This window comes from Trachurus trachurus (genome assembly GCF_905171665.1).
Source record: "Trachurus trachurus genome assembly, chromosome: 8".
NCBI lineage: Eukaryota > Metazoa > Chordata > Actinopteri > Carangiformes > Carangidae > Trachurus > Trachurus trachurus.
The window spans coordinates 23,713,221-23,737,335 of NC_139905.1; the positions used below are offsets into that span (position 1 = coordinate 23,713,221).

The 24,115-nt window shown below is 44.7% G+C and overlaps 1 protein-coding gene across 2 annotated transcripts; it reads left to right on the plus strand.

Moving 5' to 3' along the window:
* Window positions 1-474: 474 nt before the first annotated feature.
* srebf2 (sterol regulatory element binding transcription factor 2) lies at window positions 475-23,844 on the plus strand. 2 transcript variants are annotated; one of them, XM_083977353.1, is made up of 20 exons: window positions 475-797; window positions 11,400-11,785; window positions 12,360-12,549; window positions 12,698-12,849; window positions 13,105-13,257; window positions 13,408-13,689; window positions 13,831-13,945; window positions 14,031-14,182; window positions 15,041-15,245; window positions 15,381-15,556; window positions 16,032-16,281; window positions 16,483-16,652; window positions 16,838-17,009; window positions 17,199-17,316; window positions 17,417-17,526; window positions 18,094-18,226; window positions 18,701-18,872; window positions 19,365-19,541; window positions 20,402-20,513; window positions 21,102-23,844. In XM_083977353.1, exons 1-20 carry the CDS (start codon window positions 710-712, stop codon window positions 21,317-21,319), a joined length of 3,531 nt encoding a protein of 1,176 aa, XP_083833479.1. In that variant the 5' UTR covers window positions 475-709; the 3' UTR covers window positions 21,320-23,844. The 2 variants fall into 2 exon arrangements, with proteins under 2 accessions (XP_083833479.1, XP_083833480.1); XM_083977354.1 differs by having other exon boundaries at window positions 21,105-23,844.
* Window positions 23,845-24,115: the final 271 nt, after the last annotated feature.

Below are 24,115 nucleotides of genomic sequence, written 5' to 3' on the forward strand. Positions count from 1 at the left end.
ATGCTAAGTGATTCATTACTGATTAATTGTTACTATACCATGATCACATAAGGGACTTGATAACTTTTATGTATAGTTTTTGTATGTATAGGGAAAACAATAGTATTACATAGTAGTATGATAACATGTATTACAATGCCAGACACATTGATTATAGCAGCAAAATGCATATAATTTGAATATACATCGCTTTCTTGTTTGTTTTTACTTCTATTTCCTTGTCTATTTATGATAATCAGCATCTCCGAGGTGCTAAATTTGCCTGATGAGCTCCACTTCTTTTCATGAAGATAGGGGGCGCGGTTTATTCAAATGACACAGGAGCTTCTGATGTTTGACGTACTATCAGACCACGGTAAATACGAGCCTGTCATTGGCCGATGATGACTGGTCTCATGACAACAACAGCTCGGTCTGGGCCAATCGGAAGCCGCTTTGCGCCACAGAGTCTGTTTGTGAATGACGTAATGAGCGTAAAACAAGATGGCGTCGTCTTAAGCATAAATCGGTGTGAATGAGTTTATCGACGTGAAAGTCTGCCTCTCTTGAGGCGCCGGCGTTGTTTCACGGTTGTTGTGGGTTTAAATAATCTTTAACGATTAGATAAGTGTGTTGTAGACGCCGCGGAGCAGACCGCGGGCCTTTTTTTTTGTCCCCCCCCCCGCGACCCTCCGGTTCCAGCCGGAGAGACGAGCCGCTGACGGACAGGATGGACGGCGGAGAGTACATGGAGACCATGAGCATGGACCCGACTCTAGCGGAATTAGGGGACGAATTCACCCTGGGAGACATCGACGGTGAGTGGCCGTGTCTCTGCTGACAGTGTCAAGTGTTGTCTCTTCCTAGTGTAGTTATCGTCGGCCTGTTTCCGCTCCGACTGACAGCTCCGAGAGATGCTCGTCCTGCTGAGCGGAAGGTGCTGAACACTGTGATTCAAGCGAAACCCGCACAACACATAAAGTTCACTATCTAAAGTTTTCACCATGAACAAGGGGGTCAAAAGTTTTTGTCTGAAACACTCCCAGACGTGTTACTAAGTATTATTTACTTGTTAATTAAACATTTGGTTCTATTATTTGCTCTTTGTAGATTTGTAGAGTTGTAGATTTATCACCAGGCTATTTGCAAAAATCTGACTTGTAGTTTCTTGTCACACAGGCTGTTCAATCCACCTGTCATTTGTACACTGCGACATGTTTAGAGTTATAGTTCAATCATGCTTTATTTAGCAATTGTAGTGTTGTGTATCTTATCTCAAGGAAAGCAACAGACTTTAATTGGGAAGGGAATGAATGTGTAATCAGAGTGCTATTTTCCATGATGCAGAAATGAACACCACAAACAAGTGTCATACATCATGAAGCAGTGTTGGGTGACACAGGAGTGTAACTCAGCCATCAAGCTTGTGTGTTATTATTGTAAGCCAGAGGTCATAAAGTTAAACTCTTTCAAAACTGGCATTTTATTTATTTATATAGGCCTAGAGTTTTTTCACAGAGAAACGTTTTCCCTCTTCCTATATCCTTTCTGAGCTTATTCAAGCAAAGTTTGCAGGACAGTATCTATGTAAAGATCCAGTTCAACACTATGCAAGCAGGCACAGAGCATCGCCGATCAGATCTCCCTCTAATCAAAACAAGTTTCAGTCTTTGGCACACAGTGAAAGGACCGGGCTTTTGGTGTAACGCTGGCCAACGCAGAGTCACCAGATTTCCATTAGGGTGGAATTTTACTGAATGCTAAGTCACCAGACCGCACTGATGAACTGTGTGTGTGTGTGTGTGTGTGTATGTGTGTGTGCGTGTGTGTGGCTTCAGACTGTCTAGAATGAAACTAATTTTCAGGGACAAACTGCTCCAACCGATGATTGAGTTCACTTACCAAACACACAACAGAATAATAACAAGGCCACAGTGTGCAAACAATAACAGCCAACATTGATGAGACTGCAAACTGGCTTATGAAACAATCCTGAAACTCTACCTGCCTTTGGTGTCTGCTGTTAATTCTCCCTTCAAAGGGGGCCTTTAGACAAAATGAGCAGACAGCACCCCCCCAGCCACAGTTATGTAATCCCACTTAATCATTGTGTCAAAAGACAGGAATGTACAGATTGTGTGTGTGTGAGAGAGAGAGAGAGAAATGACAACTGAGGGTTGACTGATGAATTTGCTGCAAAGCTGCAGCAAAGCCAGACCACACTCTGTTTTGTTTTCACTTAGTCTCCGTTTTGGCCTCTAGCTAATTGGGAATTACAATTTCCCTATTAAATACAGCAGCTAACTGCAGAAACAGGAACCACTGTTAACAGATGTTGTGGCCACAATCTCATTTGTGATTCAGATGAAACTTTGTGGGTTTATTTTTATTTTTATTTTTATAGATACTTTGTAAAACCTCTTTCAAACTTAAATGACTGGCGATGGCTTTCATCTTCCTCTTTTTGCAGCAGCTGGTTTACTGCACACCACGAGAGATATCTAACCTTTGTTCTCCAGACGAGCCATGTGCATTTCCTGAGACAGTGAGGTCTTGGGGGGCCTCCGTAGGGCTCAAGCAGTTGACCCTTTATTCATCTAGAACATTCTCCCTTTCCCAATTATTCCCTTAGCAACTGCAGCACTGGTTATATAACCTATTTTCTTTGCTGGGAGCAGCCTAGGAAACTGTCCCCCTTTGATGGATTTACTCTTTGTGTCAGCTTGTCTGAGGCGCTGGGGGCTCAGAGACGCTTTGTCCAGTCTGTCATTAGCAGTCCGCCCCCCCGCGGTGGTGTACAAGTGCATGGTCTAGTAGGGTGTCTGTTTACATAATGTGTTCATGTATATGTGACATGCGAGGGACAGCACGGTGAAGAAAAAACGAAAGAACACCAGTGTCCTCATGCACAGTGCACAGTTTATTATTCAGAGTGTTATGATCATAAGAATCACGATGTATTATTCAGGATTCAAGAAGTTACACCGCTGCTTAGGTGCTGCAGCTCTGATTCTGCTGTCGTCCATACACGTGCACAGGGAGACAGTCAAAACCCACAGAACTGGTTCCCAGCTAGCAATTATGCACCCACAGCAATAGTAGTGAAATTGTGAAAGAAAAATATTTGAGGTGATGTTTAACTGCTTAAAACTTTATATGGCAATATAATAAGTGATGACAGTCACAGTCAGTTGGCCTTCCCTGGCTGATATAGAAGAAAACACTTGTTGTAATAGCTGTATCTTTTAGGTGACTAGTGCCTCAACTCTGCTTTATTCTGTCTTTGCTCCCTTTTAAATTGTGTTTATTATGAAAAAAGAAAAAAAAATTGTGATAATAAAGCTGCGAAGGGGCGCCGTATAGCTCACTGGGTTGAGCAGGCCCGGTTTGATTCGCCCTTTGCTGCATGTCATCCCCTCTGTTGTAAATATTTTCTATGACATTAGGATAATAGGTTACAATAACAAATGCTTTTATTTTGAAATAAGAATGTGTTATGTTGTCTTCCGCCAGTGTAGCGTTTAGACGTTAGTTCAGAATGTTACTGTTGCTAAGTAATAACGTTTAGACGTTAGTTGCTACAAAAGAATGTTGCTGTTGCTAAGTAATGAATCCACCATTTCCTCCTCGTACTTTTATGTCGCCGTTGTTTGTTTTCCTCGCTTGTAACAGTGTTTCCGTGTTTAAATCAGTAAATATGATCGGCTTGAATGAGAAACGGCAGTGATCGTCAGTTTTTAAGAAGCTCCAACACTTTTGAAACAATACATTTTGGTGCCGAAACCCGGGATTTCAAGAAGAAAGACTGTGAACGTTGTCAAGTTGGAGCTACCGTTGAACCTGTCGTTAACAGCGGAGATGGCCGAGCAATACGAGCGGATGAAACGGAAACGAAAGACGATCCGCACCTCCACAACAAAACTCTTGACTCGTATGGAAGAGGAGGTGAGGAAGGAGGATGGACCCGACTGTGACAAACTCCGTGAAATGCTGTCGGTGTTGGTGATCAAAGAGGGAACGTTAACGGACTTGGACAACGGCATCGAGGATGAAACGCCGACGGAGGAACTGGAGGCAGAGATCGCGACCACTCAGGACTACCAGGACCGCATCATCACACTGAAAGCCCGGGTCGATAGGCTCATAAGGACGACGCGGGACCCCGTGAGTGAGCGGATGAGTGACGCAAGCTCTGGCACAGTAAGATCAGAAAGCAGACAGACTGTTAAACTGCCGAAGCTGGTGATAGAAAAATACGACGGAGATGTAAGCCAGTGGCAAGAATTCTGGTCCCAGTATGAAACGGCTATTCATGAGAATGACGCGCTGTGTAAGAGGGAGAAGTTCACCTACCTGAGATCCTATCTGACTGGAACAGCAGCAAGAGCTGTAACAGGACTAAGCATGACTGATAGGAATTATGATGCAGCAGTGGAATTACTACAGAGCCGTTTTGGAAGAAAAGACATTGTAATTAGTGCACATATGTCCAAACTGTTGAACCTTGCTCCTGTGAAAAGATCATCAGATGTTGCAGCACTCAGACAACTGTATGATGAATGTGAAATTCAGATCCGGAGCCTGGAATCCATGGGAGTTCACAGTGACACATATGGCTGCCTGCTCTGCCCAGTACTATTACAGCTGATACCAGAGGACATTGCATTGGCCTACACACGCAGATCAGACCCAAATGCTGAATGGAAAGTGCCTGAGCTCATTCATTTCCTTCAGAATGAGGTTCAAAGCAGAGAAAGAGCACTTCAACTGACCAGACCAGGTAACACACAAAGGGACATTCCGTCAAATAATAGACCTGTCTGTAAACCAGCACCCTAAGAAGACCTAAAAGTTGGAGTATGCCCTCAGCTACAGCACTGCACACAGCGAGCATAGCACCACAGACCTGCATCTATTGTGATAGTCCCAGTCACAAACCAGAACATTGCCCTGACAGCTCTGTGCTAGCTCGCAAAGAAAAATTAAGGAAGCTGGGAAGATGCTACGTGTGCCTGGGTCCAAAACACATAGCAAAATTCTGCAAAGTTAAAAGTGTTTGCTCTTTATGTGGACGCAGACATCACCAGTCAGTGTGTGACCAAAATAACCCCCAGACAAGTGTGAACAGTGGTAGTATGGAGGCTGTTGTATCCTCTGTGTCCAGCACAGCAAAACCAAAGGCTAACACACAGAATACAGTGCTGCTGCAGACGGTGAAAGCGTGGACAGAGGGCCCAGCAGGAAGAAAAATCGTACGCTGTCTGTTGGATGGAGGCAGCCAAAGAAGCTTCATTCATGAAGGTGTGGTGAAAGCTCTGGGATTACCAGTGCTAGGAAAAGAGACACTGCATCTGCACACCTTTGGATCTGCTGCTCCTGTGACAGTACAGCGCAACATTGTCAAGGTATCACTGCAAAACGTGTGGAACACACAACAGAAAATAGAGATTGAGGCAGTGGAAACCCCTCAAGTGTGTACGGCAGTGATAAAGGTCCCCAGCGAACCCATCCAAGAGGAGCTAAAGAGACAGGGTCTGCAGCTGGCTGATTTTCCACTGGATGGTTCTGATGATGCAGAACTGTCACTGCTAATAGGAGCTGACTATTACTGGCAAGTGGTATCCGGCAAAGTCCAGAGAATCACAGAATCACTTGTTGCCATAGAAAGCTGCTTTGGGTGGGCTCTGCAGGGGCCTATTTCATCATCCAGTGTGACCGACACCACCTGCATGCACATCAGCCTAGAAGAGGACACAAAGATCTCAGAACAGCTACATGCCTTCTGGGAGGTGGAGTCACTGGGCATAGTGAACGAAAAGACCCAGAGCCCAGCAGAAACCGACGCTCTAAAGAACTTTGAACAGACTGTAACTTACAAAAATGGTCACTATGAAGTTGAGTTACCATGGCGACATGACAAACCAGCACTCCCAGACAACTTCAGAGTTGCAAAAAGACGGTTTGAAAGCCTCAAGAGGAGATTAAAGACGGATGCAACACTGTACTCCAGATACAATGATGTCATCACAGATTATCAACAGCAAGGCATCTGTGAGGATATAACTGAGAACACCGCAGCAGAAGAACATCCAGAGACTGTGAAATACTACATGCCACATCATGCTGTTCTCCGAGAAGACAAAGCGACAACAAAACTGAGAGTAGTGTTTGATGCATCATCACATGAGGAAGGTTGCCCCTCCCTAAATGACTGTTTACTGACTGGGCCAAACCTTAATCCAAATCTGCTAGATGTGCTAATCAAATTCAGATTACACCAGATAGCCTTTACTGCAGACATCACTAAGGCATTCTTGCAGATAGCTCTAGCAGAGAAAGATAAAGATGCTGTTAGATTCCTGTGGCTCCATGGACCTCCAAACAAGAACTGTGAAGATGAGCTGCGCATTATGAGAATGAGTCGAGTAGTGTTTGGAGTGTCACCCAGTCCATTTCTGCTAGCTGCTACTGTAAGAAAACACATAGAACAGTACGAAAGTCAGCAGCCCAGGGTGGTGGAGGCACTGAGGGAGTCTCTCTACGTTGATGATTTCATCTCCAGCTCAAGTGATGTCGATGAAGCCTTTTCAGTTTCCACCACAGCAAAAGAGATCCTGTCCCATGCTGGCATGAACCTGTGCAAATGGGTGACAAATTCACCAGATCTGAGAGCCAAGTGGACACAACATGGAGTGGAGCACACAACAGAGACAGCCGCTGGTGGAAATGTGCTGAAAGTGCTGGGGTTAGTGTGGAGATCAGAGAAAGATGAGTTTGTGTTTGACTTGAAGGGACTACTGGACATTGTTAAGGGCAAAGAAAACACAAAGAGAAGTGTGTTACAGACATCAGCACGTATCTTTGACCCTATAGGATTCCTCACTCCATTTACAATACGGGTAAAATGCCTGTTTCAAGAACTGTGGGAGAGAGGAATCAGCTGGGATGAACAGTTACCCACAGACTTGGCTGAAAAATGGGATCAGTGGTGTGCAGAGCTACCAAGGCTACATCTTGTAGCTATTCCAAGATGGTACCACATTGAAATCCAGCCAAAGTCACAGACACTGAAACTGCACATCTTTTGTGATGCCAGTGAGAAGGCGTACAGTGCTGTTGCCTACCTGCAAGGACCAAACAAAGACGGAGACATTGTAACATGTTTTGTGGCATCCAAGTCAAAAGTAGCACCCTTAAAGAAAATGACTTTACCACGCCTGGAGCTTATGGGTGCACTGATAGGAGCAAGGTTAGCAAATAACCTACTCAAGCCACTAAACATGGAGAAGAATCACCTGCACATGTGGACAGATTCAATGATTGTGTTCCATTGGATACGCAGCACAGCACAAAAATGGAAACCTTTTGTGTCAAACCGAGTGACTGAGATACAGAGTCTGACAAGCCCAGAGCAATGGTCCCACTGCAGCGGGAAAACCAACCCTGCTGATTTACCCACCAGAGGCCAGAGCGTCGACAACCTCATCCAGAGCCAGCTGTGGTGGAGCGGCCCTCCCTCACTACTGTCAACTGATGAAGCAGAAAGCATAGATGAGGACTTTGTTGCAGATGAGGTGAGCTCTGAGCTCAGGTCCAAGTATCAGACTGCAGTACAGCTCACCAGCACTGAACCAGCTGAACCACTGTTAGACCTAGACAAGTACAGCAGACTAAAGAAAGTACTTAGGATAACTGCATGGGTGAATAGGTTCATAGCTAATGCTAGATCCAGTCAAAAGACACAGGGAGAGCTAACTTCTCAGGAGCTCACTGCAGCAGAAGTGTACTGGGTAAAGATGACTCAAGAGCAGAGTTTTAGCCAAGAAATCAGTCAGCTGACGTCAGGTCAGAACATCAGCAGAGATTCAAAAATCAAAGACTTGAAGCCATTCTTAGATGAAAATGGGCTCATTAGCGTAGGAGGCAGGTTACAGCACTCTGATTTCAGCTTTAGGGAGCAACACCCATATGTGCTACCTGCAAACCACAGATACTCTGAGCTACTAGTTCAGCACTGCCATGAGAGAGTCATGCATTCTGGAGTCAGGGATACTCTAGTTCAGATGAGGGAGAGATACTGGGTTCTAAAAGGGAGACAGCTAGTTAAGCGGTTGGTATCACGTTGTTACATCTGTAGGAGGTTAAAGGTGAAACCAGCTCAGCAAGTGACAGCTCCATTACCCAGAGACAGAGTTACAGAGTCTCCGCCCTTTGAAGTAACTGGTGTAGATTTTGCAGGTCCACTGTATGTAAAATCTGGTGGACAGCCTAAGAAAGCATATATTGCACTTTTCACTTGTGCAGTCACTAGGGCAGTGCATCTAGAGTTAGTGTCAGACCAGACTACTGAAAATTTTCTCTTGGCTTTAAAGAGATTTATTGCTAGACGAGGGCTATGTAAGATCATTTATTCAGACAATGCCAAAACATTTAAAAGAGCAGACCAAGACTTGAGAGAGCTTTGGAAGTCACTGAAAGGATCAGAGCTCACCGAGTTTTTCTCTGATAGAGGAGTCACATGGAAGTTCATCGCCGAGAGAGCAGCTTGGTGGGGTGGCTTCTGGGAGAGACTTGTGAGGTCTGTAAAAACATGCTTAAGGAAGATCCTGGGGAAAGCATCTTTAAGTTTTGAGGAGTTAACAACCATACTTACGGAGGTGGAAGCTGTGTTGAACTCCAGGCCCCTCTCATACGTTCATGAAGATGCCTCTGAACCCCAGCCACTCACACCTGCTCATTTCCTGGTTGGTAAAAGACTAACCTCTCTACCACCAAAGACTCTGCTTCCCCCTTCTCAGATAACAACAGTGAGTAGAGAGGACATGGGCAAGAGATGGAGATACAGACAGAGACTCCTGACCAGCTTTTGGAACAGCTGGCGAAAGGATTACCTGATGGACTTGAAATCAGCTCACAAATGTGAGACACCTACACCCACTGAGCTGAAAGTGGGAGATGTCATCCTGGTCGGTGAGGACAACGCACCCCGACAGACCTGGAAAATAGGCAGGATAACCGAACTGTTTCCAGGGAGAGATGGACTTGTACGCTCCTGTATAGTTCATACATCCACAGGCAGTTTATTAAGAAGACCTGTTCAGCTAATCTATCCTTTAGAGATTAATTAATTAATTGCAATGTGATGTGATGAACATGATAGTGATGAACAACTGTTCATCGGGCGGGAGGATGTTGTAAATATTTTCTATGACATTAGGATAATAGGTTACAATAACAAATGCTTTTATTTTGAAATAAGAATGTGTTATGTTGTCTTCCGCCAGTGTAGCGTTTAGACGTTAGTTCAGAATGTTACTGTTGCTAAGTAATAACGTTTAGACGTTAGTTGCTACAAAAGAATGTTGCTGTTGCTAAGTAATGAATCCACCATTTCCTCCTCGTACTTTTATGTCGCCGTTGTTTGTTTTCCTCGCTTGTAACAGTGTTTCCGTGTTTAAATCAGTAAATATGATCGGCTTGAATGAGAAACGGCAGTGATCGTCAGTTTTTAAGAAGCTCCAACACTTTTGAAACAATACACCCTCTCCCTCTGGCTCCCCGTTTCCTGTCTCTCTCAACTGTCATATCGATTCAGGGCGAATACTTTAAAAAGTGAATAAATAAATTATAGCTGTGAAAATCTGCATCCTGCAGTTCAGCCACTGAATGAGGTCGTGTTCACTAAATTGCATTTCATTATAGCATGGCAATATCAAATGTTTTCTATTGTTCCACTTGGATGGTCTATATCATTCAAAGATTATGAATAAAGAGATGAACTATGAATAAAATGTATTTATTCATATGCCACATCACTGTGGTTGTTGGTGTGTAGACAAGTTAATATACAGTTGCATTACACAGTGGGACACAGAGCTACCCAACCTCTGTTAAATGAGATGACAGATGCAGTCATTATGGTATCACAAAGTACGTTGTTAACTTGCACCGTCTCATCAGTAGAATCAGACAGGGCTGTTTAGACCTCTGTGGTCTCCGTGTCATTTTAATCTGAAATACACTTTCCCATTCAGAATGTTATCGGTGGTCTGGAGCGGGGTCGTGCTCAGTGATTTTATGTCATCGAGGATGTCGATAAATGTGGTCTACTCTGTGGATTAGTTTTTCTTTCTGCTCTTGCTCCGTCATATTGCAAGACAGAGTTCAAGGCTGCAGCGTCTGCTTGTTGACACTTCACTGACCCTGACGGCCGAACACATGTCAGTGATAAAGATTCATCTCTGCAGCTTTGACTGTATGGAGTCTGTGAGGCTGCTGTCAAAAGCCTCACAGGTCAAAGTCCTGGTCCTAATTGGAAAGTTAAAAAACACCATCATGGTTTTTGTCTTATCATATATTATGATACTATAAATTTCACAATATGATGATGATGACGACGACTCACCTGCAACACAACCTACAGCCCAACAAAACTAAACGATAAACTTACTGAAGAGAGTTGTTGTGAATGCTGACTTTACACCATGTTGTGTCGCCCAGGACTCGACATATGCAGCTTGACGTCTTCTTCGATAAGACATCTGTTTTGTGTCCCTGAAGTATGTAAGTTGCAAATTACCAAATGCCGTTCAGTGACACCTAACATCCTGCGCAGCGGTGTGTTTAACAACAGGGACGGTTTCACGTTTCATCATCATAATCGTGCCATTCACACATCTACAGCATAACCAGGTCTCTCAGAGCTGCCCGTTTCTTTATCTGTGTGCTCTTTTACCCTGCTCCCATTGTCGCTGGCGGCCATCGGTAAGATTAGCAGACTTCTTCAAGGCTATCTGTTAGAAGGCCGTTTGCTTCGTGCGCAATAGGTTGTGAGCGGTTTACGACCAGAACGCTAGCTGTGTCTTTGCACACATGAGCCACGTCAAGGACAGGCCTTGAAACCCGCTGTGGCTCTTTTAGTCTTATCTGGTTGTAGCAAACAGCATTCACACACCGTATGTGAGGACGATCAACCCTTATATTTAATTTCAGTGGAAGTGATTTCTCTCAAGGTCACTAGGGAAACATGAAAGCAATATATAGATTATTGCTTCCTGTTATTTTAGTATTGGGTGTTAGGTATGGCCTTGGCTTGGAGGCAATTAAGTTAATGTCGTCATCATCTTCATCAGTCATGGGACTCTCTGTTGCAAAAGTTGTTCTGCAGGTTTCACCAAATGCTGCAGTTTCTGTTTGTAATGCCATTGAACCACCACAGAGTGAGATTGTAAATGAAAAATAGATTTGTTTAAATTACATTTCTTGGCTTATGAAGTGCAGCGCTGATACGATTTTGTTATGACATCTCATAACCTATTACATCTGTTTTTATGTCATGGAATAAATGGAATACATTTGGACTCTTAATCAAATCCTTTCTTATTGTAATGTCCGTTCTGTTTTTCTATCTGTCTCCTCAGAGATGCTGCAGTTCGTCAGCAACCAGGTGGGGGACTTCCCAGACTTGTTCGAGGACCAGATGAACTCGGCAGCTTCACTGCAGAGCGGCGGCGGTGCCAGCGCAGCCCCTCGGCCCGCCATCCAAACCCCTGTAACCCCCCAGACGCCCCAAACTCCTGCCCCCGTTGTTGCCTACCAGACTTCTAACGTTAACCTCGCTGCCTCCCAGACGCTGTCCCCCCAGTCTTTACCCCTCACCCCTCCCCTCACACCCGCCCAGACCCCTTCGCCCACCACAGTCGCGACCCAGCAGCAGGTGACCCGCAGCCCTCCGCTCCTCCAGCCACGGCCTCAGGTCCAACCCATCCAGCCGCAGCCGCAACAGACGGCTCAGCCCACCATCCAGGTATCGGCTAACTCACATTTCATTCACTCTGCTCCTAGGTCTAATAGGATATGTCAGTTTTATTCACAATGAGCTCACTGAAAGTTGTGTTCAGGGTCAAACGGGTGAAGTTTTAAATCACTGTGTGGGCCTGACAGTGACAGGTTTGTATGACTGCCACAGTGATGGATCGGTGCTGTAGTTTTGCTGTTTTCAAGGTGCCTGCCTCTCCGGCTGTAATTTCTGCGTCTGTTGTGAGGACGGCGTAGATTCATTTTCTGTTGTTGTGCCATCCATAAGTTAAAAAAAAAAAAAAAGAAGCTTCTGCTGACATGAGAAAAATTTTACCCAGCCCTGACAGACTGTAAAATATAATATCCAGCTCAGCATCCCAACAAAACACCAGTGCATATCTCAGCAAAACTGTAGTCAGCTTGAAAGATGTAGTGTATTGTCTTGAGCGAAATACCTTTCTCCTGAAACAGTTCGTCCAAACAGGCAGATATACTGTCCTCTGTTGCGTTGGACTTGTAATCACCTCAGGGATGGGGAATGCATGTTTAGATAAAGCCATTGTTTTCTGATTTAAATGCAGATGCACACCCAGGGCATCCCCATGCAGACCCAGACCTTCCCGGTCCACACGCTGGTCCAGACCCACAGCCAGACGCCCCTTCCCATCCAGACCCAGGCCCAAACTGTGATGATTACCTCCAGCGGGGGGCAGTCACGTTTCATCCAGAACCCTGTCATCTGCCACCAGAGCCCCGGCCCTGGTTTCCAAGGTGACTAAAGAGAAGAATAATGACTGAATTCATCATAGATTCGTCATTATCATTAATATTATTACACGTTGCAATGATACGGTTTAAACTTAAGACCAGAGTGTCTTTTGAATCATCTCTCATCCATCACCTTCTCTCCTCCTCCCAGTCCTCCAACCGCAGATGCAGAGCATCATGACGTCACAGCAGCTCCAACCGTTGACCATTCAGCATCAGCGCGTTCTGACTCCAACAGGTCAAACCATTCAGACTCTGTCAGCGCCAGTCCACACGGTGCAACAGCAGATGCAGCAAGTCCCTGTGAGTAACCCCACTGTTGACAGCAGCCATGAGGGAACGAGTCAAAATGGCAACAGGCACAATGATTAGTTGATATTTGGAAATGAAAGATTCATATTTCAACAACTGTGTTAATCTAAAGATACTAACATTTTTTTTTTTTTTAATCATTTATTTTATTTATTTATTTAGTTAGTTAAATATCCGTGTTTTAATTCTTTCCTGAAAAAGCAAACATAAAAGTGTCTCGCTGACCTTTGGCCGTCTTTCCACCAGGTTCTGGTCCAGCAGCCTCAGATTTTGAAGACAGACTCACTGGTTCTCACAACCCTCAAACCGGACGGCACACAGGTGCTGTCCACCATGCAGAGCCCCACAGGAATCACCACCTTGGCCACGCCCATCCAGAACACAGCTCTGCAAGTCCCGGTAAGAAGCCAGCATAAATGAGTCCATATTAATTATTGGTTGGTAACAGTCATAACTCTGGTCCATAAAAAAAAGTCAAACTCTGCACTCCCACAGACTATTGATTCTTCATGATTAAACTAATTTACTGCCATCGATTTGTGTGCCCAGACGCTGATGAGCAGCAACATCCTGACCACCGTCCCCGTCATGATGGGAGGAGGAGACAAGCTGCCGATCAAGCAGCTGCAGCCGGGCTCCTCCGCCACAAACGCAACCAGATGTAATATGGAGCAGAGCCAGATGATGGCCGGAGGAGTGGTGGGCCCAGGGGGGGTGGTGAAGGAGGGCGAGAGGAGGACGACCCACAACATCATAGAGAAGAGGTATCGGTCCTCCATCAACGACAAAATCATAGAGCTCAGAGACCTGGTCATGGGCAACGACGCCAAGGTGAGGGATTTTAACACTGGGATTGAAATGCATCCAAAGTACTTAAAAATCACAATTTGTTTAATTTTTTAAATTTGAAAAAGAATCAACTGCTTTTACAAGTTTGATCATCACATTTTTTTTGTCATGTCTTTATATCAGATGCACAAGTCAGGAGTGCTGAGGAAGGCCATTGACTACATCAAATACCTGCAGCAGACCAACCACAAACTACGGCAGGAGAACCTGGCTCTGAAAATGGGAAACCAGAAGAACAGTGAGTGTTTCTTCACATCAATGAAGGTGTTGTAGCTTCATCTGCAGCAGGTTGAGATTCTAACGAGTCCGTCTTCCTGTTTCAGAGTCTGTGACGATGTCTGAAGACGTGGAGCTCAAACAGGAAATAGTGATGATGTCACCTCCGGCCTCAGACTCTGGTTCTGGCTCCCCTGCCCAATACTCTCCTTACTGTGTCGACTCAGAGCCGGGCAGCCCCTTACTGGATCACGACCCGGTAACACACACTAAGATCGAATTACACACACACACACACACAGATACACTCTATTGTCTGTTGTGTTGGCTCAGCATAAGACACATTAGCTGCTGTGGGAGCAGGGGGTAAACAATATTTCTACCTTGAACATTGTTAAGGATTGTAGCTCAGTGTGTGTAATAATGTTAATGCTATTTAGGAAGGAGGAAGATGAAAAAAATACCAGTGTCCATGCTTGTTGTTAAGTTTTCTCATAAAACAGCAAATCTGCTTATTACAAATTCTGCAGAGAAACTATTAACATGAGGCAAAATAAACGTTTTAAAAAGTCACTAAGGGCGTTTCTGTCTCATACATAAATACTTAAATGCAAATAAATCACTCTTCTGAAGCTTGTCTGTCAGTTATATCAGAAACTCTCCCGTCAGGCTCTTGGCAGAGGTCCAAATCATCTTCTTTGACGGTTAGCGTTTTTGACTTTAAAGCTTGGCTTTCTGACAGATTTTCTCCTTCATTGGTATCTGCAGTAAAGCTGCCAGGAGACATTATGAACTTGTTTTTCCATCGTCGTGAATTTATTTCCTCCGTGGCAGCAGAACACATGACACAAACCGGGTCAAACTGGGCTAACGAAGCCCCGACTCGCTGTGGAAGACTCAGGATAAACAGTTAAACACTTGCTAGCGAAGGCTACGAACAACCTATGAATCAGTCACAGTTATAGCAGTTCAGGAGGAATATCTGATGCTGTTGATGCAATTGACTTCAGTTGACCAGACTTCTGCAGAAATAATTTATAGAAAGAAGGTGGTATCTTACATCAATATGATGTCCATGACTGTGAAGCTGTTCTCTGTCTCTCTTTCTCTCTGTCAGGTGAAGAGCGAACCTGATTCTCCCTCCTCTGTTGGAGTGATGGATCGTTCTCGACTGCTTCTCTGCGCCCTGACCTTCTTCTGCCTGTCCCTGAACCCGCTGCCGTCTCTCCTGGGCTCCGAAGCCTCAGGGAGCCACGGCCTGTCTGCGGGCCACGGGCCGTCGAGAACACTCGTCTGGTTCCCGAGCCACACGCAGGACTTTGGTGAGCAGGGCTAAAAAAAATTGAATCAGGATTCAAAATAAAATATTCACCCTATCACGATACGACTGCGTTTGTGATGAAGGTCATGGAGATATTCTAAGATGCACTCATGTATAATTTCTTTGTATCTTCCAGCATCCTGGCTGCGGTGCCTGTTGCCATGGGTGATTGTGTGGGTGCTGAGCGGGGTGGGAGCGGTGTGGGGCTGTGTCAGAGTGCTCTACCTGTGGGAGCCTGTCACACCCCTTCACTCCCCAAAATCTGTTTCCTTCTGGAGGCATCGCAAACAAGCCGACCTGCATCTCAACAGGGTGAGCGCTCGTCAGACTAACTGCTGCGTGCGTGTGGCAGCTAAAACCAATAATTATCCAAGAGTCTGAAACAAAGCAAGAAAATCATTTGCTATTTTTATAGATTTTCTCTTGCATAATTATGGGAACCTCTCAGAAAGAGTGTGGTAGCGTTTCCAAATATAGAACCAAATGATCACACTACTTATTTCATGTGACAGTGTGAGTATTAGATCCACCCCCCTTTGTCCTCTTCTATTCTGGATCTGCTTGAAGTATCAGATTTGATGTTTTCGCAGCTATTGAAAAGCACTTCACCCACTTTGCTTTGATTATTCTCACCATTTGAAGTCTCACCTCAGCCTCTGCATGGGTTTATTTTTAGCATTCGTTCAAAATCGTGCTCAGATTTAACTTGTGACCTTCATTTCATCTTCCCCGCGCCGGTCTAAACTGAATACTAAAACCTCTCACTGTTTTCTCCTGGTCCCTGCAGGGAGATTACACAGCAGCAATGGCCAGCTTAGAGACCTGCCTGTCCGTCTTGGCCAGGGCTCTTCCATCAACCAGCCTCGACCTGCTTTGCTCGCTCTCCTGGAACGTGATACGCTACTGCCTGCACCGTCCGACTCCCTTGGGTTGGCTGGTTCACCAGGTCAGAGGAAAGCACGAGGGGGATGAGGCCAGGACCAGCGCGAGGGACGCAGCGCTGGTTTATCACCGGCTGAGCCAGCTGCAACTCACAGGTGAGTGTTGGGAACAAAATGGGGTGTGGTGTGTGGTGATCTGATTCACAGGATGAAGTAAATGAAGAGCAGAATAAATCCTCAGACAGTAGCAGGAAAAATCCACAGTGGTTGTTCGAGTGATTTAAAAGTTTCAAAGACTTAAAGGCAGCGATACAGTTTTCACACCCCCTCCCTCTCTCTCTCTCTCTCTCTCTGTAGGAAAGCTGCCTCAGCGTAGCAGCTTGTGGGCTTTGTCTCTGTCTCTCAACGCTGTCAACCTCAGCGAAAGCGCCCAAGGCAAGATGGCTCCCTCTCAGCTCACCCAGATCTACATCACCGCAGCAACAGCCCTGCGCACCGTGCTGGGCCACCACCTCTCCTGTCTGCCTGTACGTCTCTAACGTGGTCCATCATCTGTCTAGTCATCAGCCTGTGTTTGAATATTCATCCAGTTTATCTCCTAAATCGCTGCAAAAACATAGACGGACAGTTGAGATGAAACGCTTATTTTCACATATTTGATTTTGTTTCCTTTTCATCGTGAGCATCTTCTGTCTGTCTGTCTGTCTCCCAGGGTTACTTGCTGAGCTGCGCTGAGAGCGTTGCCAGCCAGTCAGACACCAAGCCCATCCCCGACTGCCTGCGCTGGCTCTTCACCCCACTGGGCAGGCAGTTCTTCCTGAGCTGTGATTGGTCAGTGAAGTCAGAGAGCAGCAATGGCGTGTACACGTCTCAGAGAGACTCAGGTCTGTGTCAAATAGAAGAGTTGGAAAACACTCGCTTTTTCTTTTCATGTATTTATTTGTGGCTCCATCGGTTTGGTCATCCTTATTTATTTTGACAGCTTTGTTGTCCAAGAAAGATTTTGTAGCCAAAAATAAATCATGCGTGCTATAATTTATCAGTTCCTTTTTGTGACACCTTCCTTCCTGCAGCTGACCCCATCGCCCAGCTGCACCGCTGTTTCTGCAGGAAGCTTTTGGAGAGAGCTGTCCACACCCTCATCCAGCCGCAGAGCGACTCTGACGCAGGCAAACGCAAGAACGACTCTGGGTAAGGCCGCCAGCACCGGCTCTTTACTCCACCGCTGATGTCTTCTGTGACAGTTTGGTGTGAATTAGAGATTTTACTCCTCTGTAACTTTATTTTCCAGGGAGTTTTCCAGTGCCCTGGAGTTCCTCCAGTTGTTGAACAGCTGCACAGAGGACTCTCCTTCCCCTCCTCCTCCCTTCTCGACTCCTCCCAATCACACCACCACTCCAGGTATGAATAGCACAAAGAGGACAGCCCTTCCTATTAGCACAGAAGCATGAATCACATAGGATGTTTGTGTGGGGAAGCTGTTCGGTGAAGATTAACCAGATAGCCATCTGAATTATTACTGTCAACATGAATGGATTTTCTCGGCTCCATTTGCTGTACACTGACAGCCAATTTAGCTTTGGGATTCATTTTTTTTATTGGATTATCACAGATAAGTCTTGGAGTCATTGATTTGTGGTAATAAATGACTTGCAGTGGATATGAGCACATTGGTGATCTGTTCAAGCAACATTAATTAGCTACAGTCTTAATCAATTGCAGTTGGTCTCTCAGTGAACCGTGATGCACACAGAGCATTAAACCCTCACACACACACAGCTACTGATATGGCAGCAAAGTTTCCAGAGACAAAGGGACAGGGCGTCTTAACTAATACCTCATTTTTATCATTTGACACTTGAATCTTGACAAGAAAAAGTACCTCACAACCACAGCAAAACCAAAACCAGTTCTTATTTCACTGACTCTTGTTCTCACTTGTTCTCTTCCTGTGTAATTTCCTGGCAGTGGGAGACCCAGTGAGTCGTTGGTGGGCTTTGGTCCTGAAGGCTGCAGTGCATTGGCTGCAGGGCGATGATGTCGCGGTGAGGTCACTGCTGGCGGAGGCAGAGCGGATGCCGAGGGCTCTGCACACTCTTGAGTAAGTGAAGTGAAACTTGTGCAAATACCAAAATTTGACAAAATGCATCTCACATTACAATCTCTTCTCCATTGAAATAGTTTGACAAGGTCACTTAAATTGTACAGGAATATTTTGACTAATACTTTATTGGGATTGTTGAATATCACACATTACAAGTATATATGTGGCAAATGTTTGGTTACATAACAATTAATGTTGAGACTTGTATACAGAAGGTAAACAGATATCTACAGTATAGTGTAAAGAACAAAACAAAAACAATTAAAAAGAGGGAAAATGAGAATACAGACAAAAAACAATAACGGATCATAATTGTACAGGAATCTTTTGAGCTTTGACCAGGTTGAGATCATTTCAGATCCAACTAGATTCAGAAACACTGAAGTCGTCCTGCTCTCATGGGATGTTAATAAAAAAACAAAACCCTACTGTAACCGTCCTCATGGTTCCTCTCTAACCTCTGTGTTTTAGCCACCCTCTTCCTAAGGCTGTGCTGCTGCTTTGCAAAGCAGTTCAGATGAGTCTGTCGCCTCTGAAGGGAGAAGGGGCGGTGGCCTGCCTGTCCCACTGTGACAGAGCCAGCAGCTACCTGCGCTCCAGCGTCTCAGTCCCACTCGCTCAGTCCGGGAACTGGCTGAACAAGGTAGACGACGAGAACCAGTCACAAACACAAACCTGTCGCTCATATCTCTGTCAGATCTCCTAATCTTGTCCTCTATCTCTGAACCGTATACATACATACACACTGCATGCTCAGTTTGGGGTCAGGGCAGGCTGACGTGGGGGCCGTGTGAGTGAGTGTGTGTGAGTGTGTGTGAGTGCGCAGTGTGGGTGGCAGGAGGTGGCTGTGGTGCATTGTAGTTGCATTGCATGATCCTGAAGCCGAGTGCAATGTGTCTGCAGTGCAGTACAGAGGCCTCCCCAATCTGCACGCACCCGCTACACACCCCACCGCCTCACATGAGACAGCACTGGTGACCACGTTTGATTTTTTTGGCATGCACGTTTGGGGAAGATGCTCTGGTGGTGGGTCGTGGTTGATACCGGCAGATTCGAATCTCAAATTCATCTCCTACAAATCTAAAACATCCATGACAGAACAGCTTTTTGATCTTTATCCTTCATCTCTCCGAAGGGGGTGGAGCTCCTGGTCTGTGACCTTCTGCTGACCTTGAGGACCAGTTTATGGCAGCGGGGAAGCAGCAGTAATGGAGAACCTGGCCCGGCCCCCGGGTCCCAGCTGGCCGGCTTCCAGAGGGACCTCAGCGCGCTCCGAAAGCTCACACAGTGCTACAGACAGGCTCAACACAAGGTACATCTGAGACCAGATCAGTCGTGTTATTGTGCGTGAAGGAATCAACAAAAGATAACAGCCACCAGAGTTTGGCTGCTCGACATCTGTGAGAAACAATTACAGGACGACAAAGAGACGACACTGAAGTCTACTGTGTTTCCTGTTAAGTGGCAACTCGGGAAGAAGAATCTGTAGAGTCACATTTTCATACTTAAATCTCAGCATACTCATCAGACGTTACCAGACTTTTATTCTCACTGTAGAAAAACAAATAATCCGTTTACAGTGAAAGAACCATGAGAAGCTGTCAACTATGTGCTGAAAGTAAAAATTACCTCAGTATAATTCTGGCACTTGACAGCCTTTAATGTTTTCCAAAACACTCTGTGCTGTGCTGATAATAAGCCTGTAAATCTGCTGGGACCTGCTGATGGCGTTCATGATGATGACGACTCTATTGACTGTCCCAACTTTTGGAAAATCAACTTCTCTCCCACTCGCACCAGCTGCAGAAATCTCACTGCAGGTTAATGTGACATCAATCACTGTAAGATTTACAGGAGGAGCCCAAACTGCAGCCAGAGGGTCTTTACACGCCGCTGCTTTCACAGCAGCCGTTGATCATTTGTTATGTTTTGAGGAGAGCAGGTCTCCTAAGAACCACATGAACTTTGTCACAATTATTACATTAGATTCTGCTGTGAGACAAGTGTTCACTCTCGGTGCTGTGAGGCACTTTGCGTGAAGGCAGATTGTCTATCCCTCATTAGTGAACGTGCGGTGAACTGATGAGAGGGCTCAGCGTGCCCCAGCTCCAGCATCTCTCAGGAAAACAATCACTGTGGCCCTGAAGTTTTTTTTTAATTTTTCCCCTGCAGGTGTTTCTTCATGAGACCACAGTGAGGCTGATGGCCGGCGCCAGTCCCACGAGGACACACCAGCTGCTGGAGCACAACCTCCGGCGCAGGACACACAGCTCCTACACGGCCGGTAAGACGGCAAAGCATATATGCATACTGATTTGTAAGGTTTTTAAAGGGATAGTTCAACATTTTGGCAAATTGGTCCATTGCTATAATGCCTATAGTTTTAGGAGTAGGTTTGTTACCTTTAATTGTCGGTGCAAGCTATTTTTAGAACGGTGGAGCAGAGCCGTGAGCTGCTCAGAGCTATGCTACGGAGGCTAATGGGATTTCTTGGTTTCCCTCATCAAACTCATTAAATATACAATCCAACAACTCCAAAACGCTCGCGTGGACAAGTTGTGACCTGCACATTCACCACGCTATGAGATAATAACGTAATAAAGTAACGTTACGAGACGGAGCTGTTAATTGACAATTAAAGGTAACGAACCTACTGATATAGGGATTATGGCAATGCTCCAATTTGCCAAAATGTTGAACTATACCTTTAAGGAAAGACTTCAAATAAATCATCTTCACTGAGGGGTCTCTACTCGCCTTGACAGCTCTCCTATGGTTTTTCTTAATCTTGAACAAAGATACGCACCAGAAAGCAGACACAGACACTAATCTTCTCTCGTCTTCTCCCTTCTTTTCCCTGCTGCTGTGTCAGAAGGTGAGTGCGTTGTGGGCGAGAGAGAACGAGCTCATGCCATCCTGCTGGCCTGCCGCCACCTGCCCATGCCGCTGCTCACCCCGCCCGGGCACCGTGCCCGCCTGCTGGCCGAGGCCAAGCGCACCCTGGAGCGGGTGGGAGACCGTCGCTCCCTGCAGGACTGTCAGCAGATTTTGCTTCGGCTCAGCGGGGGCACGACCATCGCAGCCTCCTGAACACACACACACACATACACACACACAGTGCAAGAACAAACACACACAGATTAGGGCTGCTCACAATACTCTGAAAGAATTAACTTACACTCATACTTAAAAGGATGTTAATTAGAAAACTCATTCACCAACAACGTGTAATTCTCCACTGACGCCTTCGTACTGATGGAGGGCATGAACATGGACTTTTATTTAAACAGGTCTCTCTGATTTTTAACTGTCACAGCTTCATCTAACTCTCAACCCTGTTTCCACACCGCAGGTAAAAGGCTACACATTTGCTCCTTTTGATGCTTAGTTACATTGTTGCAGCACAATCATGCCCCCTTCTGGTCATTATCATACCATGCTGGCTAACTGCCTCATTCTAAACAGCGTTTAACAACAAGGAAAATCAGGTTAAATAGGCCCCAAAGGGAAAAGGGACCATTATCTCCTAACTGTTTAAATTAATGCAATGCAGCAGTGCATTGATTAGCCGTAGGATGCCAAGCTGTACAATCATCTTCGGTGCACAGTAATACGAGTGCTACAATAATTTTTGTAATGTCTTGCAAGCTTCAATGAAGGGCTTTAGGGTATTCAAGAGTAGACAGCCCCGATCGGTGGAGCATGGCCGTTGTGTAGCGTGCACACAGAGAGTAGCCTGCTTTTAGCTGTCCAGTGCTGAGTAGTGTCTCTCCTTATCTACCTCATACACTGTACAATGCCAGCATTGTACTGTGGAGCAAAATAAGATATTTAAGCACCATGTCAGTTAACCTTAATTTGAATCAAGTGACCATTTGAAGTGATGCTTCGACCCAGTGCAGCGTCATTCCAATAAAAACCTTCCTGAGCTGCTTTAGACTTTAGGCTACAACAGCACGGACCTACAGGAATTTGACTGGTTAAGAATGATAGACAGCGACTGACGACAGGTTCCTTACTCTCAAACTACACACAGGGAAAAAACAAACCGTTGTGTGAAACGTTTAAATGACAGAGGGAAGCAGTCAATCATGGGCCAATAAGAAGATGCCTACTGACACACACATTCACACCAGTTCATATACATTACAAGTCAAAAGGTTGAAAACACCTCAATTTTTTTTTTTTTATCTTAATTTGATCAAGATCTCGACTCATCCAGCAGCTGAACACACTTGTGATTTTCTTTCTGCAGTTGAAATGAAACATTGTTTAATAGGTTCATCAAAACACTGGTGCAGAAGATCTCACAAATGTGTTGCAATGCGCTTTGCTTTCTTCTTTTGAATCCTTAGTTACTTTACTTTGGGCAGTTAGCAACAGTCTGTTGTACAATTTAATGTTATTCACTGAGCTTTAGCTGCCTAAATTTCAATAAAACCCCAAAAAATTGAGGTGTTGTAAAAACCTTTGATCGGTCGTGTACATATTAAATTAATTACATATAAACTCACCATGTGGTTGTATATAGGTTGTACATAAGCAGATAAACAGAAGTAGAATAAACAGGAAGTTCTTACCTACAGCTTGAGAGAAGACATCAAAGGAAGAACTTGTTAAACATTTGGCTCGTGACGCTCGGTGTCTGACCAGGAGAGCAAAGTCAGCTGAATGTGTTATTCCACCAAAAATAATTTTTTCATGAAACACTGACCAGCTGTAACCCTGCAAGCTGGCTTTATTTAAAAAGCCACTGACGTAGAACAGCAGCTTCATTTCATGATGGATTACAGAATAATACACCGCTCTGCTGTCCATGTGTGAAAGCCACCTCTCAAGCTTATACAGGCTCTGAATGTCTGATACGCAAAACATTTTCAGTGATTTATCACAAAATGTATGAAATGTGAGAAATATTATTCTTGGAAGCGATGTCCAGATATAATGTAAAAGCTCTCAAGCAAAATGGCCTTGATGTTGTATAAAAAAACATGTTTCATCAAATTTGGATTGATGGAGTTTTAGCTTTGTGAAATCTTTGTCCACTTTGCTTTTTATCCAGTTGTTCCCGTTTTCTGTGCTCCGATTATCTTATTTAATGGTCATGTAATATTAATATAAATGCTTTTTTTTTTGGTGCGGGAAGGGAGCATTTTTGCAATTTTATCATTGTTTTGTTTGTAAAAGCAGCCTAGGGTCAGAAACTGTCAGAGGGGAATCTCTAATAGGAAGATGTTGTGTATTTTATTGGAGAAGAAAAAGAAAATACACATTTAAGCAATTAGCATGATATTCTAGGATAATTTGTGTATTTGGTACATGCTGAAATGTGTACAATGTTGTTTGAAAAATGCAAGGAAACACAGTTATGCTATTAGACATTTCCACAACTCTGTCTTCCAGGTCAACTTAAGATGTCAGTAAGTAATGTAAGGGGTCTCGAGAAAATACTCACATAAGGTTAGATATTAGCTTTCCTGACTGGTAAAGGTGTGCAAAGCAACACCCAACCAGCCATTGGCAGGCCAGAGTGTTTGCTCCCTCTTAATTAAGTATTTTCCTCTTCCCCTTGATGTATTTTATTGTCTGAATTTTTGTGTTCATTTTGATGTTTGTTTTATAATAAAAACAACACATGATAGTCGTTGGTATGTGTGAGTGTATAGTGTTTGTGGATGAGTAATTTGAGAAGTATAAATATAAGCACTGAAACAGAAAGGAGAAAGAACACCATATTTAGCGTTTAATTTGAACGTGGGTGTTGGACGGGTGTGAATGTCAGTGTTGAGCTGATAACAACTGTTGTGTGAAGGTTATTAGTTTCCTTTTTCACACCTTCTGTTGAATACAAGACACCTCTGTCTAAATTAGACACTCCCAATGATT

Excerpts from the sequence above, each read along its gene's own strand:
- srebf2 (XM_083977353.1), top strand. The coding sequence starts at position 710 with ATGGACGGCGGAGAGTACATGGAGACCATGAGCATGGACCCGACTCTA. Across the intron at positions 13,258-13,407 it reads ACACAGCTCTGCAAGTCCCG|ACGCTGATGAGCAGCAACAT; the intron begins GTAAGAAGCCAG and ends TTGTGTGCCCAG. Across the intron at positions 17,010-17,198 it reads CACGTCTCAGAGAGACTCAG|CTGACCCCATCGCCCAGCTG; the intron begins GTCTGTGTCAAA and ends TCCTTCCTGCAG.